At 58.0% G+C, this 23797-nt stretch overlaps 1 protein-coding gene and 1 long non-coding RNA gene across 2 annotated transcripts; one reads left to right on the top strand and one right to left on the bottom strand.

The window, feature by feature from the left end:
* The first annotated feature begins 75 nt into the window (after positions 1 to 75).
* Positions 76 to 21134, top strand: Ssc5d (scavenger receptor cysteine rich family member with 5 domains). Its single transcript, XM_046431068.2, has 14 exons — positions 76 to 873; positions 1336 to 1362; positions 1660 to 1968; positions 2257 to 2370; positions 2558 to 2668; positions 2942 to 3250; positions 3633 to 3950; positions 4496 to 4672; positions 7917 to 8234; positions 9718 to 10314; positions 10391 to 10705; positions 10910 to 11056; positions 16912 to 17076; positions 19713 to 21134. The coding sequence occupies exons 1-14, from the start codon at positions 849 to 851 to the stop codon at positions 21062 to 21064; spliced, it is 4284 nt and encodes a 1427-aa protein (XP_046287024.1). The 5' UTR covers positions 76 to 848; the 3' UTR covers positions 21065 to 21134.
* On the bottom strand, positions 14766 to 17688 carry LOC124084112 (uncharacterized). The gene is made up of 2 exons (XR_006849048.2): positions 17615 to 17688; positions 14766 to 16294 (listed from the first exon to the last, which is right to left on the bottom strand). It is a non-coding gene; the product is annotated as an uncharacterized LOC124084112 (long non-coding RNA).
* Positions 21135 to 23797: the final 2663 nt, after the last annotated feature.

Here is a 23797-nt window from a genome sequence, read left to right as displayed (position 1 = left end):
TCCTCTCGCCAGTTGCTGTGTGTGTTGGTGGAGTGGGGGGTGCTGGGCTGGGGAAGGGGGCAGTGAGCTCACGCAGCCGCCCTGCCAGGCTTCTGAGTCACCTCCCCATTACCAACTTTTTCCCCTCGCTGCTGCCTGGTGTGTGGGGAGAGAGAGAGAGGAGAGAGAGAGTGTGTGTGTGTGTGTGTGTGTGTGTAGCTCCCTCCCCCTCCCCCAAGCCTTGACCCTGTCTGCCTCTTCTTTCTGGGGGCTCTGAAGTTCAGCCTCTCCTCCCTCAGATGGGGCCTGAGGGCTTTACATTCAGGTCCACCAGTCGGGCTGTCAAATGAAAAGAGGGTTTTCTCAGTTTCTTTTCCGAATCCAGAAAGTCCCTTCTGATGTCTGGCTGCAAGCCCTCTTGCTGCTGCAGGAGTGCCCTAGATCTGCCCACTCACAGCCACACTCCCATGGCTGGACAAGAGAGGAGGCAGGAGGGTGTGTCCCCTCCCTTGCAGTCTTCCAGACACTGGAGTCCAGTCCCTTCCCTGAGCCTGCCATCCCCTAAGCATCTCTGAGCGCAGGGTGCGCTGGCGAGCCTGCCTGGTCTCCTCCGTGTGGGTGTTTGCAGTTGGACGCTCTCCCCCTCCCGCCCGCCTCCCCCCTTCTCCCCACGCCTCAGCTGGGCCAGCCCCCTCCCCCTCCTGTCCCCTGCCGCCTCCCTGCAGCCTCTCTGCTCCTGGCAAAGCCTGTAGCCGGCCCGCTCCTCTGCGGGTCCAGGGAGCCTCGGTTCGTCCCTACCTCCCCTCCTCCCCTCCTGCCCTCCTGCCCTCTTCCCCTTCACCCCGTCCCCTGCCCCGGACTCTGCAAACATGAAGGTCTTGGCCTGTCTCCTTGGTGAGTGACCTATTCTCCCGGGGGACTCACAGGGCCTGGGCCCACCTCTGACCCCTTAGCGCATCCAGATTAGGGACTGAGAAGTCCAGCGCCCAGTCCTGGTGCTTTGGGTTACCCTGGCATCTGGCTGCCTAGCCCCGCAGGGAACCAGCCCTCTGCATGTCCTGTCCCACCCTCAGCAACCCAAGGGACCTGCCCCCCACCCCCATGCCCTAGCCCTGACCTGGTGGGGGATCACCCGCCCCTGGTCCCAGGCCTGACTTCAGGAACCAGGCATCTGGGGCTCCACCCACCACAGGGACCTCTTGTCTTGTCCCAGTCTCTGCCCAGTCCACTTCCCAGCAGCAGGGTGTCTGGTTCGGAGGTGTGAGAAGCCTGGGTGTGTCTTGGTGTGTCTTGGTGTGTGTAGGCTGGGGAAGGGCCGGGCCTGTCCCTCACTCTGTTCTGTCCACCCCCCTGCAGCAGCACTGGTGGGGATCCAGGCTGTTGGTAAGTTCCCAACTCTCCTCCCGTCTGCTGGCCTCTGGCCTCGCCCATCGAGAAGCCTCCCCATCTGTCTCGCCCTCCTGCTGGGTCCCTGGCCACCCCCATTGCACTCTGACTGACCAGGCCCCAGGGACCAGCGCCTCAGGTGCCTTTGTCTGAGTACCCAGGAGTCCACGAGGAGGGTCCCGGGCAGCAGCTGGTTTCCTGATGGGCCCTGTGGGGTAGTCCCCGGGCCTGCCTCACTCTGGTCCTGCCTTGTGGCCTCCTTGGTAGGAGTCACAGCCTTCCCTCTGCCCCCAGAGCGGCTGCGCCTGGCTGACGGTCCCCACGGCTGTGCCGGCCGCCTGGAGGTCTGGCATGGCGGGCGCTGGGGCACCGTGTGTGACGATGGATGGGACCTTCGGGATGCTGCTGTGGCCTGCCGGGAGCTGGGCTGCGGGGGGGCGCTGGCCGCCCCCGGGGGCGCCTTCTTCGGGGAGGGCGCAGGGCCTGTGTGGCTCAGCGAGCTGGCCTGCCGGGGCAGCGAGGGGCAGCTGGGCCTCTGCCCCCACCGGGGCTGGAAGGCCCACATCTGTTCTCACGAGGAGGACGCCGGCGTCGTCTGTGCAGGTGAGGGAACCGCTCTTCCATTATGGGCAGCTCTTTTGAGATGGCCCAGGGGCCCGAGTCCTGCACCCCCGGATGTCTGAGCTGACGGGCCGTCCTGCAGAACCTGACCCCTGGCCTCCCTAGAGCCACGAGACCTCCCTAGCGCCATGTGTCTCCTTCCTTCTGGGACCCTCAGCTGACGAGCATTTACTTCTGAGCCCCAGGACACCAGGGCATGCGGGGCCCTGTCCCATGGGGCAAGTGGCCTCTGCTCCCCCACCCCTTCACAGCTTCTGTCCTCTCCCATAGGCCAGCGAGTGGCGACCTCCAGGGACGACTCCGCTTCCCCCCCAGATGGAGGTCTGTGGCCAGAGCTGTCTGGGGGGCTGCGCCCCGGCTCTGAGGAGCCCCCCGTGACCCAGGGTGAGCCCCAAGGCTGAGGCTGTGCATGCCCATCCTGTGCCCCTGCTCCCATTTCAGCCAGTACCAAGGTCCCCTGGCACAACCCAGGAGCACTTTGTCACTTTAGGTCCTCAGGAAGGGAGTGCTGGCCCCCTGGGGACAGGAAGGATGGACAGCTCAGCACCTGTCCTCCTGTGTCCTCTCCTAGTCCCTCGCCCAGCTGGGATCCCCCAGAATGGCCCCCGGAAGAAGAGCCTCCGGCCACCCAAGCCAGCCAAGTCCACCCGGGCGCCTTTGCTGACTGGAGCCCCACGCCAAGGTAAGCCCCTCCAGACCCCCCAACATCCGGATGCTCTGAGACCTGGCTAGACTGAGGACCCTCCAGCCCCGCCCCTGTGTTCACTGCACCTGCACAGGCCCGGCCTCCCCTTTCCTCCCGCCCTCCCCTGTTGGAGATGCCCGCTCTGGCCACGCCTTTCTAGGCTGCAGGGCCCCCAGGCTTACCGAGGAGGGGGCTTGGATCTGCTTCCCCCAGGCTGCAGTCAGAGGAGCCCCTCACTGTCCCTCTCCCTCTTGGTCTGTCCTTACCCAGAGCGGCTGCGCCTGGTTTCAGGCCCCCACGGCTGTGCCGGCCGCCTGGAGGTCTGGCATGGCGGGCGCTGGGGCACCGTGTGTGACGATGGATGGGACCTTCGGGATGCTGCTGTGGCCTGCCGGGAGCTGGGCTGCGGGGGGGCGCTGGCCGCCCCCGGGGGCTCCAGATTTGGGCCTGGTGCGGGGCCCGTGTGGATGGACGATGTGGGGTGTGGAGGAGGAGAGCGGGCCCTCCGGGACTGTCCCCGAAGCCCCTGGGGCCGGAGCAACTGTGACCACAGTGAGGATGCTGGTCTGGTGTGCACTGGTACGCTGGGGCTGGGGCTGTCCTGTCCCCACCTTCCCCAGACCCCAGCTCCCTCTGCCTGCGTCTAGGAAGCTGCCAAGAGCCTGGCCCCAGGTCTCTCCCTCTGCATTGGAGCCACTCTCCTGGGGAAATGGGAGGGACAGCTGAAGGGCCAGGGCAGCACCCTACCCCCACCCAACAGAGTGTCCAGCTGTCTCCTGGAGGCCACTCCCCTCTGGGACCTGTGACGGAACCCGGAGAAGGCGGACACCAAGGAGCTGTGCAGGACTGCCCTCCTGCCCTCCCTCCTGCCCTCCCTCGCCCCTCAGTTTCCCATCAGAACTTGGTGGTCCCTCATCCATCCTAGCTTCCTGTCTTCTTGACCTCCTTTCCTGCTATCCAGGACCCGCCCCCCGGCTGCGCCTGGCCGATGGCCCCCACGGCTGTGCTGGCCGCCTGGAGGTCTGGCATGGTGGGCGCTGGGGGTCAGTGTGTGATGACGCCTGGGACCTTCGGGATGCTGCCGTGGCCTGCAGGGAGCTGGGCTGTGGGGGGGCGCTGGCCGCCCCCGGGGGTGCCTTCTTTGGAGAGGGGACTGGCCCCATCACCCTGGATGACCTGCGCTGTCGGGGAAATGAGACAGCCTTGAGGTTCTGCCCAGCCAGGCCCTGGGGCCAGCATGACTGTCACCACCGGGAGGACGCTGGGGCCGTGTGTGATGGTGAGGGGCTCGAGGGGGACCCGGGGAGGGCAGGCACTGGGCAGGAAGTGGGGGTGCAGTTGTCCCTCTGCATTCAGTCGCTCTGTCCAACCTCCCACTTCCCTCAATCCTCTAGCCCATTCTACAGCAAGGTTTCCAACTGGGGGCTGTTTTGCTCCCGTAGGGGGCACCGGGCAGTCTGGAGACAGTTCTGGTAGTCACAACTGGAGGTGGTGCTACTGGAGGTGGACAGAGGCTGGACACTGCTTAACATCCTGTAGTGCAATAGACACTTCAACCCAAACCCAGAGAGAATGATCCATCCCCCAATGCCAGCAGTGCGGAGGCTGAGCCTCAGCCTGGGCGGCCCTCCCCGCCCTGCCTCCTGCCCCCACAGAAGCAGCTTCCCTCTTCCCATCACCACCAGGCTATCTCCACTTCCTGCCCTCTCTGTTCCCTTACTCCTACCCACAGCTTCTCTCCCCAGGTCTGGGACTCAGGGACGGGAGGCTTGGGTGGGGACGTCTGGAGGCGGGAGTGGTGGTAATGGCTTCCTTCTGCCTCAGGCATGCCCCTTGGCCTCGGCTCCCCCACGGCCCCTGCTGTGGACAGCAACAGTTCAGCACCCAGGGAGGTGGCAACCAGGCCACTTTCCACCACGGGGGGCCAGACCCTAGGGACAGCCGGCGGTTCACCTCCTCCAGCCTCTCCTACTGCCCCCTGGGAGCCTGGGCCAGAAGCTGGTGAGTCCCTTCTTGCCCCAGCACGAGGAGTCCCCTGGGGTCCTCCTGCTCAGGACCTCTGCTGACACCATCCTAAGATCCATGACCATGTTTGAATAAGGGCCCAGGTTGCTGTAGCTGGCCCTGGATAGAGAGGGTGGTGGCCTGAGAGTTCACTATGTCAAGCTCCCGGCTTCTCATGCCACATGGTGTGGCTGTGGGACTCTCACCAGGTCCTCTGCTTAGCTCAGGAATGTCCTTTGGCTTTCTTGTCGGGAAGCTGCTCAGGTTCTTAGAAAATGGGGTGAATGATTTTGTCTGTGTCCTTCCCATAAGTACTGAAAGGGCTGTATCGATGACGGCTGTTGTTTGAAAGAGGCTCTGTGACACTCAGGGATGTGAGGTCCACAGACCAGGAGTCAGTGGCCACTGAGGAGTTGGTATGCACAGTTCCCAAGGGGGATGAGGCACTGCAGGCCACGCAGGGCCACAGGAGCACCACGGTCTGTTAGGAGCAAGCAGGAATGTGGGCAGTGGACTTTGTTGTGGATTCTGTGGGAGTAAGCAGGTGATCCAGAGACTGGACCCCAACAAGTCAAATGAAGCCACTCACCCTAAAAAATCAAACAGAAGTAATGGTGGAAAGCAGGCAAGGAGCTCTGGTCAGCATAGCTGAGCGGGAAGACGGGGGACCTGGGTCTTTAGCCCTGTCTTCAGGGTACTGACATGAGCTTCCAAGTCATATTCACAAGGTGGGTCACAAGCACGCAGTCAAGAGCCTCTGTTGGACTGCGGTCAGGGTGACCAGGTCTCAGGACAGGAGGGACTTGTCAGAAGGGTAAGAAAGTGGCTATTGCCTGAGGGGTAGTTTTGACTCATCACAAGATGTCGTTTGATCAGACCTGTTATTCCTGGAATCCAAGGTGATTCAGAAAAACGGAGACAGGTGCAAAACGCAGGTAGAGACACCAAGGGTTTTCATCCTTTTAGTTCACCACTGGGCATTTGCAGGCTCAAGTGAAGAGCTCCTGTTTTTAGTTTACAAAAGACTCAGAAATACCGGAAATAAAAAGGCACAACTGATAGGGCTTTCTTAAGGCTGGGAGAGGCTGAACAGGTGGCGACTGGCTGTCACCGCGGGCAGAGCACCAGAGGCCTCATCTCCCTTACCCTCTGTAATAATAGCCAACATTTATCGAGCACTTACTGGCTTCGATTTACAGAGGCTGTTCCAAGTTCTCTGCCTCAATCCAGGCAGTGCTACAACTCATGGGGTGCTTCCAACTGGTTATAACCCTCGTCCCCAGTAGGCAGCACAGCGGAAAGGTGGAAAAGCCAAGACCCAGAGATTTGTCCAGAGCCCGTATTCCTTTTTTACTTCTGATAATATAGTCATATACCACATGGTGACATTGTGGTTAATAGCAGACCCCAATATACGGCAGTGGTCCCATAAGATTTTATCACTTAGTGAAGCTGTGGCCATTTCAATTTGTGTAAGTACATTCTGTGACATTGCCTGATGACACACTTCTCAGAATGTACCCCACTTCTAAGTAATGCAGCTCTGTACACCTAACAGGATCAACCACTCCGGCATTCCTAAGAACACAGGTGGGTGGTACCCACTGTTCATACTGTTACCAACTATCACCACCCTCCATTCCCAGACTTCTTCTTTATTCCAAATGAAGATTGAGTCACTGTGAAATATTAACCTCCTTCCCTCTGCCCAGCTACTAGTAGTCACCATTCTACTTTCCATCTCCATGAATTTGATTCTCATAAGTAGAATCACATACCATTCATTTTTCTGTGACTGGTTTATTTCACATATACAATATCCTCAAGGTTCACCCACATTGTCAAAAATGACAGGATTTCCTTCTTTTTAAGGGCTGAATGGTATTGTTATAATTATGTACCACATTTTCTTTATCCATTCATCAGCTGATAGACATTTAGGTTGTTTCCACATCTCATTTATTGTGAATAGTGCTGTATTGAACCTAAGACTGCTAATATCACTTTGAGATAATTATTTCAACTCGGGGGAATACATGCCCAGAAGTGGGATTGCTGGATCATATGGAAGTCCTATTTTTACTTATTTTTCCATATTTTTTATTGGTGCATTATAATTGTATATGATAGTAAGGCTCATTGTTGCATATTCTTACATGTAGACAATACAACAATATAATTTGGCTAATATAGTAGTTCTACTTTTAATTTTCCAGGCACCTCCATACTGTTTTCCATAGAAGTTCCCACCAAAGTGTACCAAGGTTCCAGTTTGTTTCTTTTGTGGGGGCATACTGGAGCGTGAACCCCGGAGGTGCTTTACTACTAAGCTATATCCCCAGCCTTTTTCATTTTTTTGGAGACAAGGTCTAAGTTGCAGAATTTGGCCTTGAACTTGATCCTCCTCTCAGTCTCCAAGTCACTGTGGTAACAGGCATGTGCCATTGTGCCTGGCTGGTTCCAATTTCCCTACATCCTCACCAACACTAGTTGCCCTTTGATTTTTTTTTCCTTTGGTAATAACCATCCTAACAGGTGTAAGGTGGTGACTCATTTCACTTTCAATTTGCATTTCCTTTATGGATAGTGACAAACTTTTTTTCATATTTATTGTGTTTGGAGAAATGTCTATTCTAGTCCTTAGCCTCTTTCATGTAAGGTTACGAGATGTTTTACTTGAGTCGTGGGCATATCCACGTTTTGGAGATTACCCCTCATGAGATGGACAGTTCGCCAATGTGTCCTCCCCTCACGGAGGCTGTCCTCTCACCCTGTTGATTGTTTCCCTTGTTGCACAAAAGCATTTTAGTTTAATGAAGTCTCACTTATTTTTGTTTTTATTGGCTGTGCTTTTGGGCTGGATCCATGAAACCATTGCCAAGACCAATATCACTTTTTGTGTATCCATTCATATACTGAGGGACGTTTGGGTCATTCCCACCTTTGGGTTATTATGAATAGTGCTGCCATGACATTCGCATACCTGTTTGAATACCTGCTTCAGTTGACCTTGGGTATATCCCTAGTAGTGGGATTTCTGGATCACAGGGTAATTCTACCTTTAGTTTTCCGAGGGACCACCCAACTGTGCCTGACTGTGCCGTATGGCCAACACAGAAGAGCCTCCATAAACACCCCATCTGGAAGGAGAGATGGGTGAATGAGGGGACGGCACGTGGAGGCCAAGATGGAGGACTGGACAGCTTCCTGTCTCTAAGTTTTTGCATTTCTTCTATGCCAGGGTCCCCTGGGCTGCGGCTGGTGGCTGGGCCCAGCAGGTGCTCAGGCCGGCTGGAGGTGTGGCATGATGGGCGCTGGGGGACAGTGTGTGATGACAGCTGGGACACACGAGACTCAGCTGTGGTCTGCAGAGAGCTGGGCTGCGGGGGGCCTCGGCAGCCAGACCCTGCTGGGGGCCGCTTTGGCTGGGGTGCAGGCCCCATCTGGCTGGATGATGTCAGCTGTGTGGGGACAGAGAGTTCGCTGTCTGACTGCCCTGCTGCTCCCTGGGGGAAGCACAACTGCGCTCACAATGAGGATGTCGGGGTCATCTGCACGGGTAAGGATGCCATAGCCACCCCCAGACTCCAAGAGGCTTCCAGGAGGAGAAAATGGAAACTTGCCCTGGCACCGACACTGATCGAGCATGTCCCAGGCCCCAGCCCTGTGCTGTGTGTTTCCCTACACGTGACCACGTTCGAACTGTAGCGTGGACTTCCCTGACCAGGGGATGTTGTGCCCATTTCACTGAGGAAGAAGCTGAGCATGGGGAGGTTAAGTAATTTGCTAGAAGTCACATGGCAACCAAGGGGCAAAGCTGGGACTCCCACCCAGGGGATGTCTTCCTCTTCCTTGTTCCAGAAATCAAAGACAGCCCCCCACAAAGAAAAGGGCTTTATCCTCAGATGAAAGGAAGTGGAAAGAGAGGGAGGCATGGAGAGATGGCAAGAAGCCACAGTGAGGGCAGCTTCAGCTCACCTTGAGGCGTGCAGCTATGCTCACTCACCACATTCACTGAGCCAGGTGCTGGGTCCTCAGAGTGGACGACACAGCCCTGGTCTTTGAGAAGCTCACAGTTCAGAGAGCGAAAGATGCACAAACAAACCACTGCAAGCCCATGTGACACATAGTTGGGAGGTCCCCAAGGCCATCCTTAGCTCCAGGACTTCAGTAGGACTCACAGAAATCAGAGGCTTATACTCAGGGTGATGGCTCATCACAGTGAAAGGACATGGATTTAAATGGGTCAAGGAAAGAGGTGTGTGGTGCAGGGCTCGGGGACAGGCCGAACTCTCCCTGCACACAGGAAGGACTGCCAACCAGAGACGCGCTCTGAGCCTTGATATCCTTGGTTTTGTAGGGCTTGGTCTTGCTTATGTGGCAGTCCATAAATCACTTGGGCAGCACAGACCATCTAGCATGGCCGACTCTTCCACTGGGCAAGATGATTTGAGAGTTTAGAAGTCATCTCCCAGTAGCCAGGGGCCAAGGGCCAAGGCTTTCTTCAGGCAATTAATTCCTGACTGTATACATATGCTATCAAAAAGATGTGAGATGAGTAGTAATGGAGTCACAACTCCACTGCTACTCGGCCCTTCCTCCACTCTCTTCCTGAGTGCCATGGGAGCCACAGAAGAATCTGAAGCCAGGGAGTGGCCTCTCAGACCTGATGCCACCCTGGTGGTTGGTAAGAATTGCCAGGGAGGTAGAGAAAACCCTCAGAAGGCCCAGAAATCTAGGCCTTGATTCAGAGCAGAGGCTAAGGAGTTGGAGAGGTTGGAACAGGAATAAGGGGTGGAGAGGTTCATCACATCCAGACTGTAAGTGCCAAGAAAGCAGGAGATGGTATTGGGTTGGCTCACCACAGTACCCCCAGGGTCTGACACAGTGTGTGGCTCACAGGAAGTGCTCAATACATACCTCTAGAATGAAAGAATCAACGAACAAATGGGAACTAGGTGATCAGATAGAGGGGGGACCTGAACAGATGATATGCTCCTCATGGTCTCTGATCTTCTCTTTCCTTTCCACCTGTCTTCTAGGGACCCCTGGCCTGGACACCATCTCAGATCCTTTCAGTTGGAGCTGGCTCCCTGGGCTGGGGAGAGATCAGGATGCCTGGCTCCCAGGAGAGCTTGTCACCAAGCCCTCTGCAAGTCTGACCTCCAGTGTGCTGGAGAAAACCACTAAGGCCCCAGGGAAAATGCCCAAGAGTACTAAGAAGTGGGTGACCAAAATTCCAAAGAGACCAACCACTCAACCTCCTGGGATGCCAACCACTAAACCCTCTAGGGGTCTGAGCACCCCAACCCCCAGAGAACTAACCGCCCAGACCACAATCCTGACCACTGAGGCCTCCCCCAGACGAACTTCTGAGCCAAAAAGGCCGATCTCTGAGGATCCCCACAGACTGACTTCACATACCACTGGAGTGCTGACTCCTCAGGTGCCCGGGGAAAGGACCTCAAAGACTGTGGCAATGCTGTCCACACAAAGCCCTCGAGACACTACCTCTGAGGCCACTGCCGGGCAAATCCCCCAGGCCTCCCCAGAGACATCTGCTGAGATCCCAGAAGGATCTCCAGAGCCATCCAAGAACTCAGTCCCCTCCCCCACTGCTAGCACCCTCGGGGAACCAGGTGAGTGGTGGAGGAAGGAGTGGGGAACACAGATGGGCTGCCCCTGCCTCCTGACCCTAGGGCCTTCTACCCACAGGCCCCTTCCGGGTTCGTCTGGCTGATGGACCCAACAGGTGTGCTGGCCGGCTAGAAGTATGGCATGCTGGACGCTGGGGGACAGTCTGTGATGACAACTGGGACCTGAGGGATGGCACTGTGGCCTGCTGGGAACTGGGTTGTGGAAAGGTCCGGCCCCGAGTGGGCAAAACTCACTATGGCCCTGGGACTGGGCCCATCTGGTTGGATGACATGGGCTGTAAAGGGACTGAGACTTCCCTAAGTGACTGCCCCTCGGGGCTGTGGGGGAAGCACAACTGTGACCATGAAGAAGACGTGGGGCTCACCTGCACTGGTAGGTGCAGTCTCCCAAGGGGAGGCGGCCAAGGCAGTGGGGGGCGGGCAGGGTGACGGCAGCAGGGTGCAATCGGAGGACCTGGATCAGAGGGGTCAGGGCTGGGGCACCAGCAGGCTCCAGGAGACTCCAGAGGAGCAGGAAGCGGTGGCGAGGACCTCGGCGACAGGGAACTGCGTCAACTGCTGCCCACTTTCTCCCAAGGCTACACAGACGATGACGACTATCCTCCCTGGACCTGGGACCCCACTTCGGGAGAGGACCTGGCCACAGAGACCACTACAGCAGTGGGGTCTGAACGCACGCGTCCCTGGGGCCCCTCTCCAGCCACCCAGCGACTTCCAGACCCAGGTGAGGCCGGGCAGGGCGGCCAGGGGCCTCAAGAAACCTCTGCTCCCCTCCCTGCCGGGTTCCAGAAGGACCCAGGGGAGCCCCCTCCAGGGCCGGCTAGCGGCCACGCCCCGAGGCCCTGGGATCACACTGCCCAGCAGGCCCCGAGCCCACGATCGGTCCGGGAACCCGCAGGGCCACGGCAGCAGGCCCCAGAGCCTCCGTGGGGTCCTCGTCCGCCCCGCCCCGAGGCCGCGGCACCACGCCGCCCTCCTCCTCCCGCCGCACCGCGTCGCGGCCCCCGCCGCCCCCTTCCCGCCTCCCGCCGTCCCGCTGCGCTCTCGTTTCTCCGGCACGTCTTCCGCCCTGCCGCTTCCCTCTGTCCTCCTCCGCCCTGCTCGGCCGGCTTCCCGCCTCTGTGGTCCAGCATGCCCCCTCCGGAGCGCCCGGCCGCTGGCGTTCTTTCCCGCCTTTCTCCGGCGCCCAGCACGCATGCGCACGCGGTGGGCAGGCGTTCCTGGCGCCTCGTGACGTCACAGGGCGCTGCGTGTCCTGATTGGTTGGATGGCCCACTGCTACGGCGATGGAGGTGGGAGGAAGCGCCGAAGGTGCCGGGAACCTTGTAGCCTGCCCCAGAGGGAGAGAGGAAGGGACCTGGCCCTGGGGGCGCCGTGACTCGGGTGGGGGGCTCAGGCAGAGAGTAGGACTGCTCGTCCCGCTTCCCAAGCCGGAAACTGGAGCTGCCAGCAGTGCTGCTCCTCCTTCAGGTGTGGCCAGGGTTTCATCGCCCTGTGCCCTGCAACCTGGTGCGGCCTCCCTGGCCTGTAGCGCCCCCTCGTGGCAGAGACGGCCACTTGCGGGGCATCTGCCCTGCAGAGGCGGCCTTCCCCAGCTAGACCCCGCAGCGCAAGTAACGCAGAGTTACCGACTGCGCAAGGGAAATCTACAGCCTCGTGTACAGACCTGAAAAGAAACTTGAGAGGGACTGAGAGGTGGGGTGGGGCGTGGAGGAAACGACAGGCATGAATTCGTATCTTCAGTAGCAGTGCAAAAATGACCTCTCTTTGAGCCCTCATTTCTTCCTCTGGCGGTGGGAACTTGGGTTCCAGAGTTGTTGGAAAACCTCAACGAGAGCTCGCTGTCTCTGTGCTGGACAGGCACGATTCCAGCAACCAGGTGGTGTAAGGCCTGTTGCTAACCCCATGTTTCGGATAGGGAAAAGAAAGGATCGGGAGGTTCATCTCTAACGCAGAAGCCCTGATGGGAATCAGCTTTAAAAAAACTTGACACATCTTGCTCATTGGATTGGGGAGGATCTATGCTACTTAGTTAGAAGCTGGAGTTCTGGCGTCCGTCTCCCCCACCAGCTGCCAATCTAGGCTCCACGGGGACCAGAACTGATGGGAGACAACAGTTCCCAATCCAAAGAGCAAAATGTGTGTGAAATTGCTTCAAACCACAAATCGATGGTTGTTACAGTTATTTACTGGAAATTTCCAGCAACTGTAGTATCCCAGGGATGGAGTGATTATTTTTAGTAGTAGAATCAAGGAAAACCTCATAGAGGTGGTGGTATTCTTTCACCAGCAGAAAAGAGCAGGAGGGAATTCTCAGAGGAGCAAAGGCCAGAGGGGAGAAGTTTGCATTGCTCGATATTTGCATCGAGGCTGTCAATCTTAGCCAGATTTTAAACTATAAAGGATCTGTATCCATCTCTATTGCTGCCATAATACGAATTTAATGACTTAAAACAACATGAACTTATTTTCCTGCAGTTTTGTAGGTCAGCAGTCAGGCATCGGTCTCACTGGGCTAAGATCAGAATGCCTGCAGGGCTGCTCCCTCCAGGAAGCCCCAAGGGAGAACCGCCCCCCCCCCTGCAGCTCCTGGCCTCCCCGCCCCTTCCTCCACCTTCAGAGTCAGTAATATGGCATCTCTCTGAGGCTCTCTGTCTTTACAGCCTTGTCACTCTGGCTTCACAGCTTCCCTGATTTTAGGGATTTGTATGATTAGTTTGGGCCCAGAATAATCTCCCACCCAAGGTCGGGGTCCTTAACCATATTAGATACGAATTCATGCCTGTCATTTCCTCCACGCCCCACCCCACCTCTCAGTCCCTCTCAAGTTTCTTATCAGGTCTGTACATATAGTCCCTTTTGCCATATTCACAGGTTTTGTAGATTAGGGAATGGTATTTTTGGAGGTGGGGGCGTTATTCTGCCTACCGTGTTTGGGTCTAGGATGGGGCTTGGAACTCTTTCTACTTAATGTTGAATGAGTGAGTGGAGGAGAGTCTGCAGTGTAAGCCCAAAGGAGTGTGCGGGGATGACACTGGAGGCTGTGGAGTTGGAGTTCCACTTCCAATTGCACATAGCCGCATGTCTTGGAGCTTCCTGGCTGATGGCTTTTGGAGGCCGACGTTAATTCATGTCAGAGGCCAACTGTGTGTCAGGTTGTGGACCAGTCCCTGGGAACACAGCGGTGAGGAACACAGCAGAGGCTGGAGAGGTCCTGAGGTTGTGCTTTGAAACAGAGCAGTCAAGAGACACCTCAGAAGGTGCCATTTGCACAAAGACCTTGAGGGAGAGTGGGAGAAAGCCATGCAGCTCTCCGGGTGAGGGGCTCCAGGGAGGGACCGGTGTGTGCAGAGGCCCTGAGGGAAGCTCCTCAGCTGGCTTGAAGGCCAGGTCAGGGGTTAGGGGAGGCCAGGAGGTGGCGGGACCCATCTGCAGTGTGGGGCGGGTGCACAGCAGCCAGGGTGGGAATGTCAGGAGACATCAGTGTTGCAGTCCTGCAGCTCAGAGGAGCGTCTGGGCTGAGAAGTGAAGAGGCCAGGCCAGCGGACGGCTGTGTGTATGGTAGTTCCTGCCACCTGCCCCTGAGGAGGTGGGATGACCTGTATTTGAGATATTGTCCTAAGCCATTGCTGCAGGAGGTCATGCAGAGAGAAGAGGGTCCGAGATTAAAAGCAAGATCAAGTTTAGGTGTTAGATCACATCATAGCAGTCGTGCTGAGGACATGATGCTGACCGGGTTTAATTCCTTCCTCCTAGTGCAACGTTAGGAGGTAACTACTGTCCTTGGCCCCGTTTTGCAGGTAAGGAGATTGGGGTAGAGAGATGTCAGAATAGCAAAAGGCAGGGCTTAGGTAAAAACTCGAGTTTACTCCACAACATGGAGTCTGGTAAGGACAGAGTCAGTCCTGAAGAATCCAGGGAGCGTGGAGGGGGGAGACCTCATCCAGGGAGGAATTGGGGAGGTCTTTGAGCTAAATCAGGAGTGGGGTGAGGCTTGGGGGTCTGTGCCCAGAGGGAAAGAGGACCCATTCAGAACAGGGGAGACGCCTGGGCCTGAAGCCTGACATGGCACTGAGCTGTGTGACTGTGGTAATGTTCCTCGAACTCTCTGAGCTTCAGTGGAGTTATCTGTGGCAATTCAGAAGCTTCCCAATCACTCCCTCCGCACAAGACCAACAAAAATCAAACCCTCTGACAGTACCAAGGATGTGGGGTACAGGTGGGAGCGAGGATTGGCACCCCCCTGGACAGCAGCCTGGTGATGCCCAGGGGAAGCCCCTGCTGCCCACACAGCAATCCTGTGTCAGGGCCAAGCCTGAGGCAAGGCAGGGTTCCCCAGCCACCAGTGCAGCTCCTTTTAGCAGGAGTCCCAGGGCAGATCTGTCTGGTGGGCAGGTCACTGGTTGTATGTTCAGTGTGGAATATTACACAGGTTTAAAAAGAATGAACCAGAGTTACATTACTTCAGGGTGAAGAACAGCATATCCTGTCCCCAGCTCTGTGACCCCATGACGTGGACATCCTGAGGATACCCACTTTACAGATGAGGACACTGGGTCACAGAGAAGTTACTTGCTTACCCAACCAGTTAGGGACATAGCGGGCAGTCACAGTCAACACGAGGTTGAATGAAAACAAGTTCCAAGTGGTGAGCGCAGTGGCAGGTGCTGTTCTGACACCGGGAGCCGTCGCCCTCTGCGGCAGCAAGTGTGAGCACCTGCGTGAGAGTGACAGCCACGTCCCGCCGCAGCTCCCTCTGGAGAAGGGAAGGACGTAACTGTGTACTGGTCCTTCTTTTAAAAAACACTTAAAAAGTATATCTTAATGAAATCCAGCCACACCCACGGACGGTGAGCGTGTAGTGACCTCTCAGCACTCGCCGGGTGCACAGGGCGCGTCTGCACTCGGTGGCCGCATTCCAACAGGTGGTCAGCTTGGAGTTTGTTCCTAGAGGAGTCCTCCGAAAGTCCACCCTCTCGGAAAATCTTTAACAGTTCACGAAAATGGACTGTTTTCCCTCTTTTTCTTTCATCATTTCTTAAATCGCTAGCGCTGCTAATGGGTCTCAAGTTCCCTAGGAGTGTGCCTTCCTGTAGGATCTCAGAGCATCCCCTTGGTGTTAATGTAGAGAGAACTGTAGCTGATTAAGAATGGAGCAGACTCGGTGGCTGTGACCCCAGTGACTCGGGAAGCTGAGGCAGGAGGATCACAAGTTCGACGCCAGCCTGGGCGACTCAGTGCGACGCTGTCTCAACAAAATTTAAAAAGGGAGTTGTGAGGGCTGGGTTGGGGCTCCGTGGTGGAGCGCTTGCCGAGCACGGGAGGGGCCCTGGCTCCATCCCCAGTACCAAAAAGGGGGGAAAGTGATTAATAACCTGAAGATGTGGCTGGGCGACCGTGACACTGGCCTCGGGTGGAAGTGGACCCTGTTCTTTGGGCACGTAGCACATCAGTGTAGCAGAGGTTTCTGCAGGGGCGCAGCCAGAGATCAAAGTGATCATGTCTAAGTGCCGGGGCCCTGGGCCCTGCCCTTCTGCCTGGTTTTGAGTGTGGAGGGGAGAGGGTGTTAGCAGGCCCCTCACTGGAAGTGGGCGGAAGGGAGTTCCTGCAGAGCACTGGGGGACTGGGGACTGATGCCCAGGGGCCGGCAGGGCAGCTTCTGTGGACTTCACAGTGGACCGTGGGGACTTGTGGGAAAGCTAAGCCTGGGAGGGGCCTGGCAGGCTCCATGGTGTGAAGAGGCCTCTAAGGTCAGAATTGGGGGACACGGTCACAGAAGTCGGTCTGGGTGTGGTTAGAGCAGTGGGCAGGGAGCTCTCTGTTGAGGCGAGGGAGATGCTCTTCCTTTCTGATGCCGGTGAACACTTGACCCTCGTCGTGACGGTAGCTGTACAGCTTCGTGAATGCACTGAGAACCATGCCTTGTGCCGCTTCAGTCAGTCAGTGGCCATGTTTGTGGGTTCTATCCCAAGAAAAGGGTGTTAAGCTTTTTGATCAACAAAGTTAGAAGACTGAATCATCTTTCTATCCTCCCCTAAATGAAATTTTATGTTGATGATAAACTTATATAAACTTGTTATATAAAGTTGTTCTACAGACTATCCAAGTGTATCTGGCCAGAAAACCTAGGGAGGGCTGGGGTCGTGGCTCAGAGGCAGAGCGCTTGCCTAACACAGGTGAGGCACTGGTTCAGTCCTCTGCACCACAAAAAAATAAATTAAAGTATTGTGTCCATCTACAACTAAAAAATTAAAAAAACAAAAAAGGAAAAAGAAAGAGACCCAGGGAGCACAGTGTCGGCTGGTGGGCAGAGTCACTGGTTTCCCCAGGGAGAGGAAGAGCAGGCCGGCCAGGGACTCAGGGAATGGGAACCACAAGCGCTCTTGTTCTGTGAGCTGCCTTTGCCACAGGCTCTGTTTCTGGTAGCAGGAGTGTGCCACTTGGCCACCAGGGTGGCTGTAGGACTGGGGAGTAGTCTGCGTGATGGACTCTCTGGGTCCTGGTGCTGCCCGCATTGGGCTGGGACAGTTGGGGCACAAAGCCAGGTCAGACCCAACCTTCTTCCTCTTGTCTCTTCAGGTGACCAGGATGGTGACAAGTCTTCCTGGACATGGGACACACCTTCCAGAAGGGACCTGGCCAAGGGGACTCCCACTGCAGCCACAGCTGGACCCACTCTAACCACTGGCACCACCAAGAGCCCAGGCCAGCCCTCTCCAGCTCCAAGGGCCCCTGGGGACAGAGGTGAGGCACGTGCCCAGGGAGGGTAGAGGTAGGCTCCAGACCCCCCCAGTGGTAGCCCAGCTCTTGCCCCAGGAAGACCCAACAGAAGTGCATCCTGAAACCGAGGCACTGTGCAGACCAGGGCGCCCCGGGAGCCATCCACAGGTGCATTTGGTAACGTCAGAGCAGGGAGCCAGCCGCTGGCCCTCATGAGTGGAGGCTGGGGTGGTGTTAGGCACAGGACGGTCCCTCAGCCAGAGCCACGCAGCCCCAGATGCCAACAGGGCTGAGGGGGAGGCGCGGCCTGCACCCCACAAGTCACTGCAGCCAATGAGAGAGTGCCAGTAACTCCCAGAGAAAGCAGAGGCAAGTCTGTGTGCAGAGTGCTCCCACGGGGAGCCAGGCTGTGGGGCAGCAGCCCTGGGAACACGGCAGCCCGGGAGCAGCCACTTGACAGAAACAGTCTGGAAGCACTTAGTGGAATTACGTGGTCATGGACGGGGACCCAGAAATCCCACTCCCAGGACGGTTCCGCAGAGGAATTCTCATACGGACTTACCAAGGGAGGCAGGTATGAGGACGTCCGGGAACTCTGGGTTCGCAGGGCGTGGAGGAGAGTGCAGGTGGGTGAGCCCGGGATGGGAGCTCTGGATGCACGCCCGCTGGGTGCACGCCCGCTGGGTGCCGCGGGGCCTGGCCTACACCAAGGCAGAAGTCAGAAAGAGAAAGAGGTTTTCAGCTGAATGGTTTTTTGCAGAAGTTAAAAGCACAACACAAAAATACACACACACACACACACACATACACACTCACACACTTACAAAACGTGCTGTGGAGGACACAGGCGTATTTAAGGCCATGTGTCAAGTGCATTGGTGAAGTACCTGTGGGAGAGGGTGATGGGGTGGAGAAGGGCCAGGAGGGTTCCAGCCTCTGCTGATGGCCTCCTGCAGAGGAATGACACAGCACGGCCCTCTGCACCTGGGCTCTGACAAGCTGAGACCACCACCGTTCCCAGGGTCTGAGGCTGCAGTACACAGCCACTTCGAGATTCTTGAAATAATGACTAAAAACATTTAGAATGACGAGTGGTGCACCCGCGCCGAGTGCTGTTGGAGCACCCTGTGCGTCATTCCCTCAGTCCCCGTGACGCTCCCCAAACCCAGGGGAATTGAGGCAGGCATCCGTGACACAGCCCCAGTAGCCTGAGTGCTTGTTCCCTGCCGGGACTTGTGCTGTGCTTCACGCAGCCACCGTCCCTCTGGGTCCCTGTGGCTGCTCTACAGGGATTTGGTCACCTCTGGTTTATGGGTGGGGATCACACTGAGATTCAAGCAGTGAAGGAGCTTGCCCATGTCACCCAGCCAGGGAGAGAGCCTGGCAGAGGCCCTGCCCTTGGCTTCTCTGCTTCTGGAGCCCGCTAGTAGAGGACCTGGGAGGGGTGCACCTCCAAGACCCTGGACCTGGTGGGATCTCCAGAGCGGTGCTGTTCCGGTGGCCGTTCAGCACCGGCAGCTGTTGGAATTTAAGTCAGGCGACATGGTGAACAGTGACCCACGCTGTTCCTCATTCGTGCTGGTCACATTTCAAGTGTTCGCCAGCCACCAGCGGCTAGTGGCCACTGAATTCTGACGCTCAGCTGGTGGAACAGCCCCCTCACGGACAAGGGGAGATCTGAAACCTAGACTTGGGTGCCAACTGCCCGGGCTCCGGTCTCACCCCGGAACCTGCCCACTGCGTCTGTCGCCTCGGGCAGGTTCCCTGTGCTCTGCCTCTCGGCTCGCCTCTGTGAGAAGGAGATGAGCTCTCCCGAAGGGGAAGCCAGGCCGGGGGCAGCCAGCCCCTCACTCCATTGGGCACAGAATGAAGGGGCACAAAAACCGCAGTAATCAAGATAATGCCGCCCTATTACAGTGTTGCTAAAAATCAAAATTAATGCGAAAAAGACCCACGATGAAGTAAAGACCAGAATTGACTAAAGACAGGATCCTGCCCACCTCGCTCCACTCCCCTTAACCCAGCCCATTGGATCCTGTCCTTAAAATTTTGTTATTTAGCTCATTGTGGATTTTCTACATTGATTTTGTTTAAAATTTTGCCTTGAAGTACTTATTTTGAATCCTAAGATCACCTCTCCCATTTCCCAGCCTGCTTCCCTGCTCAGGCACCCTGCGCCACACCCTGTGTCTGTGCCCAGGCCGCACCCTCCGCAGCCAGCACCCTCCTCAGCCCCCTCCGCAGCCAGCACCCTCCTCAGCCCCCTCCTCAGCACCCTCCTCAGCCAGCACCCTCCTCAGCCCCCTCCTCAGCCCCCTCCTCAGCACCTCCTCAGCACCCTCCTTAGCACCCTCCTCAGCCATCTCCCTCCTCAGCCCCCTCCTCAGCACCTCCGCAGCCCCCTCCGCAGGCCCATCTCTGTCCAGCACATCTGGCTGGGACTTCCTGCCTCAGGCAGAGGACAGAGGACGCCAGGTGGCGTCTGGAGCCTCGGAGCCTCGGAGGAGGAGGGAGGAGGGCACTAGGGCCGGGCGAAGTCTGCTGGTGACCCATGATGTCGTGAGCTCCCCGCCCTCCAGTTGGCCGGAGAGGGTGCGGGACCCAGGGTGGGCGGGGCAGACTGACCTCAGCTGGACCTCTGTCCCTCCTGCCTCCTCCAGGTTCCCCGAGGAAGCCGGGGTCAGGGCGCCCACTGTGGCAGCCCACCGCAGCCCGCACAGCGGCCCCCACCCCATCCCACGCGCCATCCCCCTCGCCAGGGCCCTCGGGTCCGCTCGTCCTGGACTGGGCTGCACCACGGGAAGTGACCTCGGACCCTGCTGACACTCCTCCACCCACCCCAGCCCTGCCCTCCTTGACAACAGCTGACCTTGCTCCGTCCACCGCTGACTCCAGTGTGGTTCCGGCTGTGACCCGGGCGCTCTCCTCCATGCCGTCCTCCACCTCGCCCCGAGAGCCGACCTCTGGCCCCTCCACGCCATCAGGGCTGACCCCAGAATCTGTCACTACCCCAAACATGGAGACAGCTTCTTACCCCAAGACAGCCCCAGAACCTTCTGGATCCTCAGACCCCTCCACAAGCCCTGGCCCCACTGTGACCACACACCCCACCACGACCCCTCGCGCCACCACCCACCCCACTACCTCCCTTCACCCCACCACAGTGCCTCCTCCTCCTATGACCCTTGACCTCACCATGACCCCTCACCCCACCACGGCCTCTCCACCTACCGTGACAGCTGAGCCTGCTGCCACCATTCACCTTAGTAGGACTCCTGACCCCGTCTCCACTCCAGCCCTCTCCACCAAGTCCCTTCCAGCCTCCCTGGGGACAGAACTCCCTTCTCCCACTCTGGCACCAAAGGACAAGCCCAGCTTGCACCCCCAGCTGACTTCAGTGGGGACCCCTCACACGCCCACACTCCAGGTACTAAGCCTGGACCCCTCCCCAGCCTCCGGGTCCAGCCGCTCTAGGGCCTCTCCGGCGCCCAGCGTGGACCCACTATCCACGGAGGGCTTCAAGCCACCCAGAAGCCAGACCCCCAGATTAACCCCTCCACCTGCCCACACCCCACACTCAGCCTCTGACCCCACAGTAACTCCTGACCTCCACCTGCCTCCCAGGGCTCGCCCCTTGGACCAACCACCCCCTGATCCCCTTGTCCTGGGCCCAGCCCCTGGCCAGATCCCAGATCCCCTGGGCCCGTGCCTGTCCCCGGCACCACCTGTAAGAGTCATGGCTTGTGAGCCACCTGCCTTGGTGGAGCTGGTGGACGCTGTGAGGGCCGTGGGTGACCAGCTGCAGAGGCTGACCCAGGTCCTGGAACAAGACCGTCAGGAGCGCCGAGCCCTGGAGCTGGGGCTGGCCCAGTTGGCAGAGGCCGCCCAGGGGCTGGGGCACCTGGGGGAGGCTGTGAAGAGACTGGCAGAGGTGGCCTGGCCCCCCAGCACACCTGTGCCCACTACCACCACCCCAGAGGAGGAGGAGAGACCTCTGAGGGGAGATGTGTGACCCTGTCCAGGATTTGGGGAGCTTAATATACTCTCAAACAAAAGAAAGCCAAGCCTCTGATGAAAAGCAAGGCGTGTGAGACCAGTGTTTCTGGGCAATTCTGGGAACTCTGGAGAGAATCCCAAGACAGACCTCTATCTCTGGGTGGTTGTGGAGGTGGTGACAGTAAGATGGCAGCAGTGGTGAGGGTGAGGGTAACAATTATCATGAGGGTAATCATGGTGATGGCAGTGGTGGTTATGATGACGGGGTGGTGATGGAGATGGTGATGGAGATGGTGCTGATGGTGACGGCAGCAGTGAGGATGTGGTGCTGATGGTGACGGCGGCGGTGAGGATGGTGGTGAGGATGGTGACGCAGTGGTGAGGATGGTGAGGGCGGTGGTGAGGGCGGTGGTGAGGATGGTGACGGGCTGATAGTGACGGTGGTGATGGCGGTGGTGAGGAGGGGTGCAGTGGCTAGGACACCTAGGTGTACCTGTGAAGTATGGTTTGTACGTATAAAACCTGGTGAGGATGGTCGTGCTGGTGAGAGGGGTGGGGAGGCTTCGTGTGGACAGGAAGTGCTGACTTGCTCACGGGTGTGCCCAGCTGGAGATAGAGCCTGGTGCCACGTGCACACCCAGTGCCACCTTGATGGGTGTGCATCATCATCAGGGACTGGAGCCTGGTGGGCACCTGCGTGAGGCCGCGCTTAGGGCCCGGTCCATGTGATGCCATTTCACCATGGTGAGTGCTGCCCAGGAGGGCACTGGTGCGGCCACTCAGCAGTGAGGAGGTGGAGCCCAGGCAGGGCCTCTTGTGCTAAGCTGCAAGGTGTGGTGACTACAGGTGCCCCTGGGTGGGCATGGAGTGAGCTGTAAGTGGTTCCCCGAGGGCTTGGGGAGAGCCTGGCCCTCAGGCTCAGGTACAGATCTGAGTGCTGGGCGCAGAGAGGGCTGGTGGCGCACATGGACAGAGCCATGATCGGCAGCCGGGCTTGCTTCCTGGGCCCGGCTCTTGCGACGGTGCTGTGTGCCCCTGTCGGGCCAAGCTGGGTCCAGACCCGGCCTCACCACTCCACACCTGTGGAACTCTAGTTTTCTCTCCTTCTCTGCGCCTCAGTTTTCTTTTCTGTAAAAGGAGATAGAAATAGTGTCTGCCTCCCCTGCCGTGGGGAGGGATTGTGTTGGTATGTGTAAGGATAGCACTTGGCATGAGTACACGCACACTAAACTAGAGTCCCAGCCACGCCTCTTGGTGCTTCCCTGGTTGACACCATGTAGACTCAATATAATACAGTTGTCACAATACTCCTGCAAGGGAAGACTGTTGATCCCCATTTCAGAAAGGGCTCTGAGGATCAGAGAGGGCAGGCCTCTTGTTTTGGGCCACAGAGCAGAGCCAGGGCTCAACCCCAGAATAATGTGGTGAAGATCCCCTGCTTTGACTTGTCCTGTGGTGCCAGATCAGGACTTTCATGACTGCCCCTGAGTGACCTCTCCCATCTCTGTGTCTCAGCTTGCTGCCCTGTAAGTTGGGGGACGACTTGGAAGATCTGCCCCCCACACTCCCACTGTGGCCCCTGCACCCTTCAGCAGGAAACCATTCCCTCCTCCTCCTCTCCCCAGACCAGAGCCTGGCTTGGAGGTCACAGAAGGTGATGAGGCTGGCGCCCCCACAGTCCTGTAAAGGCCAGCAGGGTCCAGTTACTTGCTGGGGGTGGGGTAATGCCTGGGGGTCCTGATAGATGGACTGTTTGCTCCCGCCAACAGGCAGAGGAGCATTCAGGGAATCTCTGGTCCCCAGATCTCATGCAGCTCAAGACTTAAATAACTGCTGACCAGTACCCTAGGGAGGACACAGGGAGGGCTCCCGCTGCCTTCCCCCTCCTGCCCTGGGCACTCAGGGCATTGCAGAGCAGGACCCCAACTTGCAAAGAAAAGTCGCCTTTTCCATCTCCAGGTGGGACCCTGGCTCTGGGTCATCCCCTCAAAGTAGCAGAGAGGCCAGCTTGGGGTTCACCTCCTGGCCCTTCTGTAAGCCTGGCCCAAGGCCCCTCCACCCCGCCACCTCTGCCAGCCCCGAGTAAGCGGGTGCTTAATTACTAGTCATCCTATCCCTGCTTGGCTGGGCAGCTAAGCCCAAACATCTGGCCCTGGGGCTCGAAGCCAGCATGGGTGGCCAGCCTCCACCCACTGCGGGCCCTGACTCGGGACACTCCCACAGGACAGCTGAGCTCAGTCCTCTGCCGGCTGGCATCCAGCAGGCCTGGCAATGGCTGCAGAAGCCCTGCAAGCCCACCGTGCAGAGGGTCCCTGTCCTGTGACACCCACAGGCCCCACGCGTGCTCAGAGTGGAGCCGCAGCGGAGGTCCTCCACAGGAGGACACCAAGGAGGACCCACATCTGCCATTCCCCCACAGCCTGACGGCTGGCAGGGAGCCAGCTGAAATCACACCCCACAGTGTGGCACCCACAGTGTGGCCCAGGGACTAAGCATCCACCTCACTGGGGGCTGGTCAGGAGCAGATGCCCAGGCCCTACCCTAGCCCAGCTGCCCTCTGTAGGCCTTGCTGTTGGAACCCTGTCCACTCAGGAAGGCCTCTGGGGTCACCTGGGTTTCTGTGTGCCAGTCCCAGCTGCCTCCTGCATCTTAGGCAAACCCCCTCCGTGCAGCCCTGGGATTGGTGGGGCTGGATCGAATCCAGGCCTTGTGCGCGGGAGGCCGGCTCTCCACCAGCTGAGCTGTGCCC

Source organism: Marmota monax, unplaced genomic scaffold (assembly GCF_021218885.2).
Source record: "Marmota monax isolate L192 unplaced genomic scaffold, Marmota_monax_Labrador192_F-V1.1 WCK01_AAM20220418_F8-fsc00215, whole genome shotgun sequence".
NCBI lineage: Eukaryota > Metazoa > Chordata > Mammalia > Rodentia > Sciuridae > Marmota > Marmota monax.
This window is presented reverse-complemented; position numbering and strand designations above follow the sequence as displayed.